General features: G+C 42.1%; 1 protein-coding gene and 1 non-coding gene across 3 annotated transcripts in view; both read left to right on the top strand.

Moving 5' to 3' along the window:
• elovl1b (ELOVL fatty acid elongase 1b) overlaps positions 1-18,720 on the top strand; it is a 31,383-nt gene that overhangs the window by 9,140 nt on the left and 3,523 nt on the right. The window contains exons 1-2 of one of the 2 annotated variants that reach the window (XM_024415152.2): positions 11,590-11,811; positions 18,600-18,699. In XM_024415152.2, the coding sequence (XP_024270920.1) occupies positions 18,639-18,699 (61 nt within the window). In that variant the 5' untranslated portion in view covers positions 11,590-11,811; positions 18,600-18,638. Of the gene's footprint in view, positions 1-11,589; positions 11,812-18,599; positions 18,700-18,720 lie in introns of those variants that run through there. The other variant, XM_024415153.2, reaches the window with a different exon arrangement.
• LOC112246737 lies at positions 15,949-16,003 on the top strand. Its single transcript, XR_002952963.1, has one exon. It is a non-coding gene; the product is annotated as a U7 small nuclear RNA (small nuclear RNA).

The following is an 18,720-nucleotide window of genomic DNA, read 5'->3' as shown; positions in this document are numbered from 1 at the left end:
AACCTTGCCCTCATCCAGGCCAAAGTGGCGAGACACGGTAGTGATGACACCATAGGCCTTGTTGATCTCTGCACCAGACAGGATATTCTTGCCAGCATACGTGGCATCCAACATGCATGCTGCGGCATGTATGAGCTTCAGGCAGAAGTCTTTTTGATGTATTTCAGAACTGCAGTTTCCTCTGCTTGGAGCAACAGTGAAGTGGGCAGGGCAGTACGAATTTATTCTCTTACATCTGCAAGCAGAGTCTGAACATCAGACAGGATGGCATTGTCTCCCTCATCCGTGTAATGGCTACTGCTATAGGTTTCAGGAGTTTCAGGCTGCTTACCACTCTCCCAAAATACATCACCAGGTGGATCCTCTTGATGGGGCTGTCCTTACCTCTTGATGGGGCTGTCCTTACCTCTTGATGGGGCTGTCCTTACCTCTTGATGGGGCTGTCCACCATATTGATTTTTACTATTTTAAAATGGCTTTTGGCGAATGTGTGGATTTAAAACCAACTTTACCTCTGTCTTTTTAATACCGTGGATAAAATGGGGTATGCCAGGTGTAATCTCTGCCTGAAATAGATCAATTATGCTAACAAAGGGTATCATGCTCTGCTGGCACATTGTAGAACAGATGTCCACAGGCAGAAAGTATACAATGTAATAAATGTGCAGTGTAGGCCAAAGATATTGCTTTAGTTGTGTTGAACTTGACAGTAACATGAGAGTGAGGGGGGGATTATTGAAATGTTTTACTAAGTGAATGTTATTTTTGCACATGTAGCCTTGTGCACTTGATCGATATCTATAATAGAGCAAAAATAGAATGCCTGTTTGTTTCATTGTATTTCTACTCCCCCCCCTCCCTAAGGGTGTGTGGTCACAAGCATTCTATTATAAAAGCCTTCATGGCTAACTGCAATATTAGTGTATTGTTCTTTCTCAAGACTTGTCATTTTCAGTAAAGTCTAGGCAACAAATAACATTGGATTGCTTTCGTTACATTTTTTTAGCTGTGAGTTGGGTTCATATGAACCACTTTTTTATTTTACACACCGAGACTGATCATGTAGATCATATTCTTTGTTGTTTAATTAGAGCAGAGATGTTTCGCATGTTTCAGTGGGCCCTCACCAGTTTGCTTCCCTGTATATTTACCAATACCATATGTTGGTGTAGAGAATCATGCATGTAGTAAAAAAAAATAAAAAGGAATTAGTGCAGGTGCAAAAATAAGTGAACCCAAGTTGCATTGGTTAAATTAAGTAGTTAAGTAGAATCAGGTGGGTAAATAATTTGATACCAAATGAACCAATCAAAGGAGAGATCGTTTGGGCGGGACTCTGATAGAGGTAAGAAACTTGGTCAGTTTGGTGTTACCCATCCAGGTGAATACAATGCACACCATGCCGAGAGGAAAGGAGATCTCAGAGGACATCAGTCTGGGGAAGGCTATAAAATCATCTCAAAAAGATATGAGCTTCATCAGTCCACTGTCAGGTAAATAATTTACAAATGGAGAGCATTTAACATGTCAGCAACTCGGCTTAGAAGTGGACGCCCTTCCAAAATATCCCCAAGAGCCACAAGAACAATAATAAATAGGGTAAAAACCAACCCAAACATAACATCTATAGATTTGCAGACTTCCCTTGTTGCAGCTCAGGTGACAATAAGAATAACACGGAATTGAAATGCCATTCATGGGATGGTTGCTAAGAAGAAGCCTCTGCTATCAAAGAACCAAACTGCCCATCTTAAGTTTGCCAGAGACCACCTGGACAAACCTGAAGGTTTCTGGAAGTCTCTGGGCCGACGAGTCCAAAATGGACCTTTTTTGGATTGGCCAAGCCAAAGTCCTGACCTAAATCCAATCGAGATACTGTGGCAGGACCTGAAGCGGGCAGTTCATGCCAGACACCCCTTAAACCTGTAAGGAAGAGTGGGCAAAAATCATGAGACTGATTACTGGCTATAGGAGATGTTTACTCCAAGTTATCACTGCTAATGGAGGTGCCACAAGCTATTGACTGAAGGAGGTCACATTTTTGCACATCAAATCTGAGTTTCTGTTAAACTACTTTTGTTCAATAAACAATATAAATATATATATATATATTCATTTTTACTTGGAATGTCGGTATTATGATTTAGGGTTTCGATAAGGATTTAGTTTATTTTGGTATTTTATAACAAATAATGACCAGCACTGTATGTTATTTATTTTTATTTTTATCTGGCTTTGTTGGTGCTTCCATATGGTCTATTTCTGATAAGCTACCCAGGACAGGACTGAAAACAGCCCATATTAATATATGTAACCTTAGAAATAAGGTTCATGAAGTCAATAACTTGCTAACATCAGATGTTTAAAAAAAAAAAAACTTTATTTAACTTGGCAAGTCAGTTAAGAACAAATTCTTATTTACAATGACTGCCTACCCCGGCCAAACCCTAACCCGGATGACTTGGGCCAATTGTTTGCCACCCTATGGGACTCCCAATCACAGCCTGGAATCGGTCTGTAGTGATACCTCTAGCACTGAGATGCAGTGCCTTAGACCGCTGTGCCACTTGGGAGCCCAAATAAGATGAGAAGATTCATATAATAGCCATTTCTGAGACTCACTTAGATAATTAATTTGATGATATAGCAATAAAAGGATATAACATCTATAGAAGAGACAGGAATGCTTATGGGGAGGTGTTACTGTATATATATTCAGAGCCATATCTCTGTAATGCTTACAGAAGATGTTATGTCAAGTGTTGATGAGGTGTTGTAATTGTAATTGGTTAAACAAGTTTTTCCAACAGTATGCTAAGAGCTGGCAGCACGCTGATAGGCCTGCTGTTAGAACCAGTAAAGGCCACTTTACCACTCTTGGGTAGCGGAATTACTTTGGCTTCCCTCCAGGCCTGACGACAAAGACTTTCCTCTAGGCTCAGATTAAAGATATGACAGATGGGAGTGGCTATAGAGTCAGCTTCCATCCTCAGTAGCTTTCCATCTACGTTGTCAATGCCAGGAGGTTTGTCATTATTGATTGATAACAAAAAAAAAAAATCCAAAGTGGGCAAACATAGGCAGAAAATGCCAACAAGGAACAGTGAGCCATCGTACTCATGCATACAAAAACAAATAATGAAAGAAAAGCATTGTAAATTTACATTTTGTAAAGTTAGTGCGGAAGAGGTGGAAAAATTGTTATTGATCAATAATGACAAATCTCCTGGCATTGACAACTGAGGTAGCTGACTCTATAGCCATTCCTATCTGAGCATAGAGGAAAGTATTTGTCCTCAGGCCTGGAGGGAAGCCAAAGTCATTCCGCTACCCAAGAGTGGTAAAGCGGCCTTTACTGGTTCTAACAGCAGACCTGCCAGTTCTTAGTATACTGTTGGAATTTTCTTTTGACCAATTACAATGCTATTTCTCTGTAAACAAAGGAACAACAGACTTTTAGCATGCTTAGAGAGAAGGGCACTCCACATGTACTGCACTGACACACATGACTGATGATTGGTTAAAATAAATTGATAATAAGAAGATTGTGGGAGCTCTACTGTTATTTCAGTGCAGCCTTTGATATTATTGACCATAACCTGTTGTTGAGAACTTGTGACTTTTCAACCTCTGCCATATCGTGGAATCAAATCAAACTTTGTCACATGCACCGAATACAACCGGTGTAGACCTTACCATGAAATACTTACTTACAAGCCCTTAACCAGCAATGCAATTCAAGAAAGAGTTAAGAAAATATTTACCAAACTAACAAAAGTAATACAATACAGTATCGAGGCTATATTCATAGGGTACTGAGCCAATGTGCGGGGGTACAGGTTAGTCAAGGTAATTTGTACTATGACTATGCATAGATAAAGCAGCAGTGTAAAAACAAATGACCCCCCTTTGGTCCTAGACTTGGCGCTCTGGTACTGCTTGCTGTGCGGTAGCAGAGAGAATGTTCTATCTAATAGAACTCAGAGGGTTTTCTTTAATGGAAGCTTCTCTAATGTCAAACATGTAAAGTGTGGTGTACCACAGGACAGCTCTCTAGGCTCTCTACTCTTTTCTATTTTTTTTCTCATGACCTGCCACTGGCATTTAAACAAAGCATGTGTGTCTACGTATGCTGATGATTCAACCATATAAGTATCAGCCAACAACGGCTAATAATAAGTCACGAAAACCCTTAATAAAGAGTTGCAATCTGTGTTGGAATGGGTGGCTAGCAATAAACAGTATTGGAAAAAGTACCCAATTGTTATACTTGTATACAAGTAAAAATACCTTTTTAAAAGAAAATGACTCCAGTGAAAGTCACCCAGTAAAATATACTTAAGTTCTTAAAGTATAAATTAATTTCAAATTCCTTATATTAAGCAAAGCAGATTTTTTTTCCAGGTACGAATAGCCAGGGGCACACTTCAACAGTCAGACAATTTACAAATGAAGCATTTGTGTTTAGTGAATTTGCCAGATCAGAGGCAGTAAGGAATGTCCAGGGATGTTCTTTTGATAAGTGTTTGAATTAGACAATTTTCCTGTCCTGCTAAGTGTTCAAAATGTACCGAGTACTTTTGGGTGTCGGAGAAAATGTAAGGAGTGACATCAGAGACTGTAACGTTCTTTGCTTCACGGAAACATGGCTCACTGGAGAGACGCTATCGGAGACGGTGCAGCCAGCTGGTTTCTCCACGCATCGCGCGGACAGAAACAAACATCTTTCTGGTAAGAAGAGGGGCGGGGGCGTATGCTTTATGGTTAACGTGACGTGGTGTGATCATAACAACATACAGGAACTCAAGTCCTTCTGTTCACCTGATTAAGAATTCCTCACAATCAAATGTAGACCGCATTATCTACCAAGGGAATTCTCTTCGATTATAATCACAGCCGTATATATTCCCCCCCAAGCAGACACATCGATGGCTCTGAACGAACTTTATTTGACTCTTTGCAAACTGGAATCCATATATCCGGAGGCTGCATTCATTGTAGCTGGGGATTTTAGTCAATCACGGATTACAAAAAGAAAACCAGCACCGTCACGGACCAGGATGTCTTGCTCCCAGGCAGACTAAATAACTTTTTTGCCCGCTTTGAGGACAATACAGTGCCACTGACACGGCCCGCAACTAAAACATGCAGACTCTCCTTCACTGCAGCCGACGTGAGGAAAACATTTAAACGTGTCAACCCTCGCAAGGCTGCAGGCCCAGACGGCATCCCCAGCTGCGCCCTCAGAGCATGCGCAGACCAGCTGGCTGGTGTGTTTACGGACATATTCAATCAATCCCTATCCCAGTCTGTTGTTCCCACATGCTTCAAGAGGGCCACCATTGTTCCTGTTCCCAAGAAAGCTAAGGTAACTGAGCTAAACGACTACCGCCCCGTAGCACTCACTTCCGTCATCATGAAGTGCTTTGAGAGACTAGTCAAGGACCATATCACCTCCACCCTAGACCCACTCCAATTTGCTTACCGCTCAAATAGGTCCACAGACGATGCAATCTCAACCACACTGCACACTGCCCTAACCCATCTGGACAAGAGGAATACCTATGTGAGAATGCTGTTCATCGACTACAGCTCGGCATTTAACACCATAGTGCCCTCCAAGCTCGTCATCAAGCTCGAGAACCTGGGTCTCGACCCCGCCCTGTGCAACTGGGTACTGGACTTCCTGACGGGCCGCCCCCAGGTGGTGAGGGTAGGCAACAACATCTCCACCCCGCTGATCCTCAACACTGGGGCCCCACAAGGGTGCGTTCTGAGCCCTCTCCTGTACTCCCTGTTCACCCACGACTGCGTGGCTACGCACGCCTCCAACTCAATCATCAAGTTTGCGGACGACACAACAGTGGTAGGCTTGATTACCAACAACGACGAGACGGCCTACAGGGAGGAGGTGAGGGCCCTCGGAGTGTGGTGTCAGGAAAGTAACCTCACACTCAACGTCAACAAAACTAAGGAGATGATTGTGGACTTCAGGAAACAGCAGAGGGAACACCCCCTATCCACATCGATGGAACAGTAGTGGAGAGGGTAGTAAGTTTTAAGTTCCTCAGCATACACATCACAGACAAACTGAACTGGTCCACCCACACAGACAGCATCGTGAAGAAGGCGTAGTAGCGCCTCTTCAACCTCAGGAGGCTGAAGAAATTTGGCTTGTCACCAAAAGCACTCACAAACTTCTACAGATGCACAATCGAGAGCATCCTGTCGGGCTGTATCACCGCCTGGTACGGCAACTGCTCCGCCCACAACCGTAAGGCTCTCCAGGGGGTAGTGAGGTCTGCACAACGCATCACCGGGGGCAAACTACCTGCCCTCCAGGACACCTACACCACCCGATGTCACAGGAAGGCCATAAAGATCATCAAGGACAACAACCACCCGAGCCACTGCCTGTTCACCCCGCTATCATCCAGAAGGCGAGGTCAGTACAGGTGCATCAAAGCTGGGACCGAGAGACTGAAAAACAGCTTCTATCTCAAGGCCATCAGACTGTTAAACAGCCACCACTAACATTGAGTGGCTGCTGCCAACACACTGACTCAACTCCAGCCACTTTAATAATGGGAATTGATGGGAAATGATGTAAATATATCACTAGCCACTTTAAACGATGCTACCTAATATAATGTTTACATACCCTACATTATTCATCTCATACGTATACGTATATACTGTACTCTATATCATCTACTGCATCCTTATGTAATACATGTATCACTAGCCACTTTAACTATGCCACTTTGTTTACATACTCATCTCATATGTATATACTGCACTCAATACCATCTACTGTATCTTGCCTATGCTGCTCTGTACCATCACTCATTCATATATCTTTATGTACATATTCTTTATCCCCTTACACTTGTCTATAAGGTAGTAGTTTTGGAATTGTTAGCTAGATTACTTGTTGGTTATTACTGCATTGTCGGCACTAGAAGCACAAGCATTTCGCTACACTCGCACTAACATCTGCTAACCATGTGTATGTGACAAATAAAATTTGATTTGAGTAAAAGGTACATTATTTTCTTTAGGAATGTAGTGGAGTTAAAGTTGTCAAAATATAAATAGTAAAAGTACAGATACCCTAAAAAAACAACTTAAGTGGTACTTTTACACCACTGGTAATGAAATGGTCCTGAACATCTCAAACTAAGAGCATTTGTAGACCTCAGAGGAGTTTTAGACCTCAGAGGAATCTGGTAATGAATGGTGTGGCTGTTGATCAAGTTGAGAGGAATAAATGACTTGTTACCTTAGATTGTAAACTTTCATTGTCAAAACATACAGTGCATTTAGAAAGTATTCTGACCCCTTGACTTTTTCCGCATTTTGTTACGTTACAGCCTTATTCTAAAATGTATTGTTTTTTTCCCTCATCAATCTACACACAATGTCAAAGCAAAAACAGGTTTTTAGAAATGTTTCAAATGTATTAAAAATAGAAAACTGCTATTTACATAGGTATTCAGACCCTTTACTCAGTACTTTGTTGAAGCACCTTTGGCAGCGATTACAGTCTCGAGTCTTCTTGGTTATGACGCTACAAAATTGGCACACCTGTATTTGGGAAATTTCTCCCATTGTTCTCTGCAGATCCTCTCAAGCTCTGTCATGTTGGATGGGGAACATCGCTGCACAGCTATTTTCAGATTTCTCCAGAGATGTTCGAACAGGTTCAAGCTTGGGTACTGGCTGGGCCACTCAAGAACATTGAGTGGCCACTCCAGCGTTGTCTTGGCTGTGCTTAGGGTCCTTGTCCTATTGGAAGGTGAACCTTCGCCCCAGTCTAAAGGTCCTGAGCGCTCTGGAGCAGGTTTTCATCAATGATCTCTTTGTACTTTGCTCTGTTCATCTTTCCCTCTATCCTACCTAGTCTCCCAGTCCCTGCCGCTGAAAAACATCCCCACAGCATGATGCTGCCACCACCATGCTTCACCGAAGAGATTGTGCCAGGTTTCCTCCAGATGTGACGCTTGGTATTCAGGCAAAAGAGTTCTTGGTTTCTAATCTTGGTTTCATCGGACCAGAGAATCTTGTTTCTCATGGTCTGAGAGTCCTTTAGGTGCCTTTTGGCAAACTCCAAGCGGGCTGTCATGTGCCTTTTACTGAGGAGTGGCTTCCTTCTGGCCACTCTGCCATAAAGGCCTGATTGGTGGAGTGCTGCAGAGGTGGTTGTCCTTCTGCAAGGTTCTCCCATCTCCACAGAGGAACTTTGGAGCTCTGTGACCATCAGGTTCTCCATTTAAGAATGATGGAGGCCACTGTGTTCTTGGGGACCTTCAATGCTGCATAAATGTTTTAGTACGGCGCCTCAACACAATCCTGTCTCGGACCTCCACGGAGAATTCCTTCGATCTCATGGCTTGGTTTTTGCTCTGACATGCACTGTCAACTGTGAAACTTTATATAGACAGGTGTGTGTGCTTTTCCAAATCATGTCCAATCAATTGAAATTTACCACAGGTGGACATCTCAAGGATGATCAATGGAAACAGGATGTCCCTGAGCAGAATTTTGAGTCTCATAGCAAAGGGTCTGAATACTTATGTAAATAAGGTATTTCAGTTTTTTTATTTGAAATACATTTGCAAACATTTCTAAACCTGTTTTTGCTTTGTCATTAGAGGACATTGTGTGTAGACTGATGATAAAACGTTTTAATAAATGTTTTAATAAGGCTGTAATGTAACACAATGTGAAGAGGGAAGGTGTCTGAATACTTTCAATGTGGCACTGTCATAGGATGCCACTTTTGCAACAAGTAAGTTCATCAAATTTCTGCTCTGCTAGAGCTGCCACAGTCAACTGTAAGTGCTGTTATTGTGAAATGGAAAAGTCTAGGAGCAACAACGGCCCAGCCGTGAAGTGGTAGGCCACACAAGCACAGAACGGGATCACCAAGTGCTGAAGCACGTAGCGCGTAAAAATCATCTGTCCTCGGTTGCAACACTCCACTACTGAGTTCTAAACTTCCTCTGGAAGCAACGTCAGCACAAGAACTGTTCGTCGGGAACTTCATGAAATGGGTTTCCATGGCCGTTCAGCCGCACACAGCCTAAGATCATCATGCGCAATGCCAAGCATCGGCTGGAGTGGTTTAAAGCTAGCCTCCATTGGACTCTGGAGTAGTGGAAACGTGTTCTTTGGAGTGATAAATAGTGAAGCACGATCTGGCAGTCCAACGGATGAATCTGGGTTTGGCGGATGCCAGGAGAACGCTATCTGTCTGAATGCATATAGTGCCAACTGTAAAGTTTGGTGGAGGAGGAATAGTGGTCTGGGGCTGTTTTTCATGGTTCGGGCTAGGCCCCTTAGTTCCAGTTAAGGGAAATCTTAACCCTACAGCATACAATGACATTCTAGATGATTCTGTGCTTCTGACTTTGGGGTAACAGTTTGGGAAGGCTCTTTCCTGTTTCAGCATGACAATGCCCCCTTACACAAAGCGAGGCCCATAGAGAAATGGTTTGTCGAGATCGGTGTGGAAGAACTTGACTGGCCTGCACAGAGCCCTGACCTCAACCCCATCGAACACCTTTGGGAAGAATTTGAGCGCCGACTGCAAGCCAGGCCTAATCTCCCAACATCAGTGCCCGACCGCACTATGCTCTTGTGGCTGAATGGAAGCAAGTCTCTGCAATGTTCCAACAACTAGCGGATAGCCTTCACAGAAGAGTGGAGGCTGTTATCGCAGCAAAGGGGGGACCAACCAACCATGATTTTTGAATGAGATGTTCAGCGAGCAGTGTACACATACTTTTGGTCCTGTAGTGTAAATTCAATGGTTGTAAAGATGGGGAGAGGTCTGTCCATAATAGAAATGCTCTGCTTTTTTGACACCACACTCCACAAAGCAAGTCCTGCAGGCTCTAGTTTTATCTTATCTTTAATATTGTCCAGTCATATGGTCAAGTGCTGCAAAGAAAGACCTATTTAAGCTGCAGCTGGCCCAGAACAGAGCGGCACATCTTGTAATTAAAGGGCTAATATTAATACTATGCAAGGAAGTATCTTGGCTAAGAGTTGAGGAAAGACTGACTGCTTCACTTTTTGTTTTTCTAAGAAACGTGTTAGAAATTCCAAATAGTTTTGCACACGGCACTGACACACTTACCCCCCCAGACATGTCACCAGGGGTCTTTTCAGGTCCAAAACAAATTCAAGGAAACAAACAAAAAACACTTGTCTTATATTTATTTATAAAAAATGTAGGACCCCAGTAAGACTAGATGTTGGTGTCGGCTAATGCGGATCCTAAGAACTCCTAAACTAATCAAATCCCTTAAGACAAAGCAACAGGTAAACCCGTCTCTGTCCACAGATAGGCCAGACAAGTACATTTACACAACTATTAACAGTTGATTGGACTAGGGTGCCAGTTGTGATGCACACTTTTAGTCATGACTAAGTACCTAATTTAAGTAGATTGATGTTAGATAAAATATTAGAGTAGTACTTGACAAGTGTCCTTCGCTCTCAGTTAGGGGTGGCTTGTTTGACAAATGTTTTACATCACAAAGGATCTGAGAGCTTGCTTAAAGTAGAGAGGAATTTGTAGGCTACTTAACCTGTTAATATACAACTAAAGGGTGGAGTGTATCTGACTCCCACCTGACTGTTCTGGATGGCCTAGGCCTGGAAAGGTACACCAAGACGTGAGTCTGTGTGCTGCACGTGTTTGTTCTAGAGGGAGAGTGAGCGTCATAACTACATAGCTTTAAAGATTGTCTCAATATCTGTTCCTCCTTTTAAAACTGGGCTTGGTAGGGAGATCAGACTCTGATTTCATATGCGTGAGAGCAAGCAGAACGTACAATATACTTACATATTTGCCAGTAAGTCACTGTCTTCCTGTAGGAGCCATAATGGCCTTATCTATGTTATCAGATTTATCAACCAGCCTTGAGTAAACCGTAGAATTATACTTTTTATGTTCCAACTGGTCTTTTCCTCATTGGTGTTCAGTCTCCAGAAGAAGTATTCCATGTTGTTTGATAAACAATACAATTTTTAAATTACATTTTGGAAAGCCCCTATGATTGTTTTTGTAAGTGTCATTATAGAGTTGTAAATGTTTATTTTGGTAATGACTTTGACTTCCAGTCCAGATAGAGGGTGAAATGGATGTTAGCTTTGCTTTCGGGGTGTTGGCTCGGGAAAGAGACTAGCGGCACAACAACAGTCGCCACTGATTTCTCCCCACTGTGTATGAGAATAATATAATCAGCCCACCCCCTAGGAGAGAAACCTGCAGGATGATGCCATATTCTGCTGTATTTAGCTTTGAGAGAGGGGGGAGGATGGAGGTAAGAGGGGAAGGGGCAACTCCTGTCAGACCAGGGCTGTGGTCACAAAACAGCCACCTACCATTCCTTTATTTTGAGGTTTTCACACTGCCGGTTGAAATACAAGGCCAGCTTCCTCTTGTTTTCACTCTCTTAACCACCCAGCTTGCATTTACACTGACACATATACACTCCTCCCTCTCTCTCTCTCTCTGCCTGCCTCGCTCTCTCTTTCTGAACTCGTTATTCATTCACTGTGTGTGTGCGTCACGGTGGGTGGGGAGGACAGCAGTACCAGTCACACTTCATCCGTTTTCTCTGTCTCACTCACTCCTGCTTCCTCTTTCACTCCCTTTCTCTCTCCCTTGACTGCTATCCTGGCGCTTCTCTCCAAAAGGAGCAAGCAAGCTAGCTGCGCTCTTTAGTGTTAGCGTCCACACTGGCATCCTTTGGCCCGCTCTGAGGTGAACAAGAAATAAACCACATCAAAGACGAGGTAAGTCTGCTCACTTAGCACCAGATGGAGTACCCAGGAAACGAACCCTAACGTCTTCTCCCCCTTTATCTAATTTTGGCACGCTTGTTGAGCTAATGGTTTGGGCTTGTTTCCCTAAGTGGGTTTTTAGGTCTTGTGTTTACGTTATCTCTTCAGGGAAGGCCTATATTATGTGTCTTAACAAGCTGGGGTAAACACACAGATGTTGTTTTGACTTTGAAAACCCAGTGTGTGTGCGTACAGTAGGTAGAGCATCCCTGCCAACACTTCTGTTAAAGGCCCAGTACAGTCAAAAACGTGATTTTTCTGTGTTATATATATATATATATATTCCCACACTGAGGTTGGAATAATACTGTGAAAATTATGATTATGCACTTTTTTTAGTGTAAGTAAAAATACATTTCAGCCTGTTTTGTTGGTATGGAGTAAATTTAGTTAATAGACCAGTAAGAAAGAGTTTAAAACCTCTCTGTCAATAACCGCTAGTTTTCAGTTCCCCCCACTCCACCCAGACCACTCCCAGACAGCCTTAGAAAAATTATTGCTTGAGAAATTGTTCTTTGCTAATAAGCTATTTTTGTTCATTTTTGACCATTTTAATTGAAAACAATCACAGTAAGTTACATAATTGTTAACTGGAAATAAATGTATATAGAAATAAAAACGTCTGCATTAGGCCTTTAAACATAAGCTGCACTGTGTTTTTTCTAATTGGCTCCTCCCTCTCTCCCTGCGGACGTTTTTTACCCCTCCCCTCTGTCGTTTTGTTCATCATGAACTCTAACCCTTTGAACAAGGCTCCTTTTTTCATCACTATGATTAATTGACAGGCTTCCCATAACACATGCATTTTCCCCACCCTTTCCACTGTGCTACTCTTCCCTGCAAGTCATAAAAAAGGCACTTAGTTGGCGATTTGAAGAGTTATTCCTAAACCAAGATTTATTCCCACCTATTACCAGCGTCACAATTCTGTTCTGGGTTTTCTATGTCAATAGTATAGTCACAGAGAATTGTATCTGGTCAAGGTCTCGAGATGGCTGATCATCACACGATAGGTTGATAGTTTTGAGGAAAGATACACTCCCTCCATTCTGGAACGGAGAGAGATGAGGTGATCTGACAGTCTCCTCCCTCCTGGTTTATGGCTGTTAACTGTGTAGCCCTGTTGAGTCCAGTGTTAGATGACTGGAATACCAAAACGAGCTACATTTAATTGGCTTCATCTGTCTGTCCGCTTTACAGTTAGCTATGCCTATATGGCGTTTCTTTCATGGAATTGAGGTAGTGTTTATCATATATGCACAGTCACTTTAACTATACATTCATGTACATACTACCTCAATTGGCCCGACCAACCAGTGCTCCCGCACATTGGCTAACCGGGCTATCTGCATTGTGTCCCACCCACCACCCGCCAACCCCTCTTTAACGCTACTGCTACTCTGTTTATCATATATGCATAGTCACTTTAACCATATCTACATGTACATACTACCTCAATCAGCCTGACTAACCGTTCTCTGTATGTAGCCTCGCTACTGTATATAGCCTGTCTTTTTACTGTTGTTTTATTTCTATACTTACCTATTGTTCACCTAATACCTTTTTTTTGTACTATTGGTTAGAGCTTGTAAGTAAGCATTTCACTACAAGGTCTACCTGTTGTATTCGGCGCTCGTGACATAAACTTAGATTTGATTAGTGTAGTGCTTGGACTTTGACCCTCTGGTCAGGGTGATGGGAAGTACCACCTTGTGATCCACCACAGTGCTGGTGGAACGATTATTGCTGACTTAGTAGTCACAACACCATGAGGAAATTCTCCTGGAAGTCTTTACAGTAGCAGTCAGAATGCTTTGTTACAATGTGACTGTGGAGTTTAAACGTGTTTGTAGTGAGCTCATGGGATTGGTATGTCTGGACTCTTGAGACATTTCCGTAGAGTGAGGTTGCCAGATTGAAGTGATGGCACTGTCAGATCAGAACTGAAGGACTACTGTTATCGCACATTGTTTTAAAGTGAATCGAACAAATATGAACAGTGTCACAGTCCTCTGCTGCTGTACCGCTCAGTCAAGTTGAACTACTAGATTCTGTTGGATGGTTTGGTGTTGCTAAAGGTTGGAATTAATGTCCTGACTGAGATTTTCCTATCCGTAGTTGTGGTTGTTTGCTTTAGTCTAGATACATTTATAGACATGTACAAGAAGCCAAAAGGGTAAAAAGAAATATCCTGAATATTCCTCACTCATTAGGTTATTGGCCTGTCTACCTTCTCTGGTCTCTGACAGAAGAATGGGGTGTCTCTAGTCTCTCCGATGTCCTTTGGATATCTCCACTATGGCTATTGTACAGGTTAATTTCCTCCTCGCTGGTCTGTTTCTTTCTTTGGTGCCTTCGGATGTGGATTGAAAGAATCGTGTTGTGTTCTCCTGTGTCTGGTTAGGTCCCTCTTAGCCACAAGACGAGCCCCTGACTAGAAAGATTGGCAATGCAAACTGCCTCTCTGTGTGCAATACTCAGATCTCTGGTGGTGAATTCCATTCAGTAAAATCCAGTTCTTCAGTGAGATTTTTAACAAATCACATGTCTGTTCAGGTTTATACACACTTGCTTTTGAGCAGATACGGCGTTTTAGGTAATGTTGTCTTGGGGGTTATGTTGAATATATTTTTGTCAAAGTAGAGGGGCACGGCAGAATAGGCTAAAAGTAGTGGCGGCAGGGAGCCTAGTGGTTAGAGCGTTGGGACAGTTTTTTTATTTGATTTATTTAACCTTTTATTTAACTAGGCAAGTCAGTTAAGAACAAATTCTTATTTTCAATGACTGCCTAGGAACAGTGCCTGTTCAGGGGCAGAATGACAGATTTGTACCTTGTTAGCTCGGGAGTTTGAACTTGCAACCTTCCGGTTAGGACTCAAAAAATAAATTAAAATGTAAATTTTCTCATCTTCCTCGCATGGGTACACCGCAACCTTCTCCGATGCCACACTCAAACTAAGGACCAGTAGATTATCACTATCAATAGATATCTACCATTTGTCATAATGTTCACATGATCTCTTAATGTGCAAGTCTTACTCCTCTGATCAAGACAGACGATTGATGTCTGAATCTGCCCGAGTTAGAGGCACTAAGATGTGTGTTGTCACCACAGATATGAGGCACACCTGCCGACTCGCCTTGTTTTTAGGTTCCAAAGGAACAACAGCTATTTGTGTAAGAGCTTTCTGAAATTCTTCGTCTCTGGTCTAAATTAGCATGGAAATGAGAATCATACTGACAGGTGAGCACTCACTCGACAACCAGGAAACTCCCTGCCTGTGCGCTGTAAATCTGCATACAATGAACTTTGCCCTATATCACTTGTAGGCGCCCATGAAGCTTGGCTTTTCTGCTTGGAACACATAATGAATTGTGGTTTAGTAAATACCAACCTCTGCCTTAGTTGCAGGCTTTCACCTATTGCATCCATAATGTGACATGGCATGTGCATTTAAGTTCAAAGGCCTACATGTTCCGATTTCTCAGGAATGTTCTCATAATCACACATGGAGTCAAGACGATAGCGGTTTAGCCTGATATCCCCCTTGCCGTGTGGTTGTTATCGGTGTCCTTGAAGGTTCCAGGTGAACAAAATGTGCAGGTGATCTTAGCTGCTAGATTAGATCTCGCAAACTGGATATTCCTTTGCCTCTTCGAACATGTGCATTTGCTATACCTTCCCAGATGAAACAATACTACCATTTTACTATAGAATACTACAGTACTTACTATAGAATTCTATAGTAAACTGTAGAATACTATACTACACACTGTAGTATCCCTCGATCATGTGTAGTACTTACATGTTGTAGACATGCTGTAGTAAATACTACAGTTTTATCCACACAAAAAAAAAACACTGGTAAATGCTACTGTAGTGTCAGCAAAAACACCACACTTTTTTAAAAATTATAGTGAATACTACAGTTTTTAATTTGCATAGACCCTGCCCATTCCCCTCCCCATATCACAATTTGTGCCATCCATAAGTGAGAAACCTACATACCGTATATTGTGTTCCGAAAAGAGCAGAAGCTCTGAATGATCCTTTCAGACCCCAGTCCCTGTAGCTACCTACGTGTTATGGAAAATTATAGCTCTTTAGTATTTCTCTAGTAGGTTTCTTCAGGAGAAAGCCTCTACTTCTATGTCAAAGATGATAGAACAAAAACACTATAGTCTGCAAAACCAAGACATTACAGTAAATACAGTATACTACATTAATTAGTATAGTATATATTATATTTTTTATTTTCCTACAGTATTTATACTAGTTAACTGTAAATGCTACAGTAAACACTAGTGAATACTACAGTAAAGTCTGCAAAAACACTACAATTAATACTAATGTATTTTTACCATACTATAGTATTTCTTTATGTGAGTTGTTGCTGGTAAACTACTCCGGACCTTTACCGGAGTTCAAGAGAAGTACAGATAATGCCAGTTAACTATACATACAGATATGTGTGCAGGTTATATGATTTAAAGGCCATACATCTTATAGAAAGCCCTGTTGGTCTGAAAATGTCTGGCTGCTGATTTTTAGGTTCATAATCACTGTTACATAAAAATAACAAGAGACTGCATTCGGCTCATTGAGTACTAGATGCTAAAGTAGATAAATGGAACGGCCTGCTATTCAACATACTTTAGAATATTGGATGCTATCTGTGAGAGCTCCCTTTACCGAGTGTTGACCAGCTTTTCTTTGTCATCGATTCAACTCTGACGTGTATGTAAGTCACAGGTTGTCGTTCACACCACATGAGCGAAATCATGTTGGGCAAAGTTTCAAACGGTGTTAAAGTGCATAAAGGAATAAATATTGACATGTACACAAAGCATTTATCTTGAATATTCCCTTTGGAAAACAGGTGTTGCTTGACATTGTTGCTGTATGAAAGACCTCCCGCCTAGTGTTTGGTTAATTGAAAGGGCTTCTTTCCGTTAGCATACCAGTGGATGGGAGCTGAGAGCGAACACTTCCCACTTGACCTATTGTTGTAATCATGAAGGGTCCCTCCGATTTCAACGATGTGTACACTTGACAATGTCTCCCATACTGTTCCCTGTATGCTCAGACGTTACTACTGTTCCCTGTATGCTCAGACGTTACTACTGTTCCCTGTATGCTCAGACGTTACTACTGTTCCCTGTATGCTCAGACGTTACTACTGTTCCCTGTATGCTCAGACGTTACTACTGTTCCCTGTATGCTCAGACGTTACTACTGTTCCCTGTATGCTCAGACGTTACTACTGTTCCCTGTATGCTCAGACGTTACTGAGTGTAATTCCATGTTGATTGTGTACTTTGTTCAGCTCTAAGGAAGGATATATGTTTTTGCTCTGTGTTAGACACTTTTCTATACCCCCCCCGTACATTCCAGTAGGCTGGATCATTACCTCCGATGGTGTTAGCTTACGGTAGACTTTACTCCTAGGGCAGGGAGAGCTCAGTGTAGGTTTTCTCTGAACAATGAATCCCTCTTGCTCCATAGTGGGGCAAGAATGCTACCGCACCCACACATCCCAGCTATTGACCAATAACATTGACGACATGCCCTATATGGAGTTGAGATTTGATACGGATAGGTTTTGTCAAGACTGCGCTCAGTCCCTGTGTACACTTTTTTTATGTTACTGTATACACATTGTAGTCAGCCAATGTGTCGAGATTAGAAGTTTGAAGATTTTATACCAGTATTGATACTTGTAGTTCAGTTGTTGATATAAATTGCAGGTCGCTGAGTTCAGTCCAATTGTCCTTATAACCCTAAGGTAAAATGTGCCAGTCTGTGGAACACCAGTCTTCAGTCCAATCTTTTATAAACCTTGAGGTTAAACCGTCCCACCTGTGTTATGCTGTTTGTTCCCAAACGTAACATGTTGGTAAATAAGCCTGTTTCATCTCTCTCTTCAGTCAGGGTAGTTCTGTCAACACCTGGATCTCATGAGACTGGTCTAGAACAAATTCAAACTTCAAAGATGATTGCCTTTTGCCTCCTCCCTCTCACGGCTGGGGTCATTCGGGGAGAGCAGAGAGAGCGCGTTTGTGTTTTGCTGTGGTTCTGTTTTTTGGCCTGGTTCCCATACTTTGCAGTCCCAAACTGAGGCGAATGCTGTGGGATGGAGACGCTCGTCTGTCCCCTGTAGCCCCTCCTCTCTGCTGTCAGGCCATGTCTGCCGGGACAGGGGCAAGGCATGCTGGGATGTGGGGGCAGAGTGTGGTATGCTGGGTCAGTGATATTTGTTCAGAACCAGAACACACTGTTGCTGAACAAGGATCATCAACTGTAGCACACGCACATTTCCTGTCTCCTTCTTTCATGTCATGAAACCAAATAAAATACTAGCTGTAAAGTGATGTTCTGTGTCATGTTTTTGTGAGTAAGGGTTGATGGTTTTGCCAAATACAACTATGACTAGATTATTAAATATGATGCAGGCAGATTAATACCATGAATGATGTTTGGGTAAAATATATTGTAAAGTCAGTACCTAAAGATATTGCAATAGCATATCACATTAGTCAGTATGTAAGGGATTTGGAGTAGCGTATTTTTTTTTTTATATATAATACATGTAATTTGTTTATAGCGCTTTTCATTAGAGTTATCTCAAAGCTCTACTGAGTAAAAAACAAACATTTATATACAATATAATATATATTTTTAAAGCGGGTAATGCAAAATCCATAAAAATGACATGACTAATTAATTAGATTTTCCACAGGTGATTGGGTGGTGATACCAGAGGCGGAAGCTAGTCAAAATGCTTCAGGACATTGGTGCTAGAGCCATGGGGGTTTATGAGTATCTCTTGAAGGGAACAGGTGAGGTATTTTTATGCCTAG

This window comes from Oncorhynchus tshawytscha, linkage group LG06 (assembly GCF_018296145.1).
Source record: "Oncorhynchus tshawytscha isolate Ot180627B linkage group LG06, Otsh_v2.0, whole genome shotgun sequence".
NCBI lineage: Eukaryota > Metazoa > Chordata > Actinopteri > Salmoniformes > Salmonidae > Oncorhynchus > Oncorhynchus tshawytscha.
Note: the sequence above shows the minus strand (reverse complement) of the source record. Positions and strands in the feature narration are given on the sequence as shown.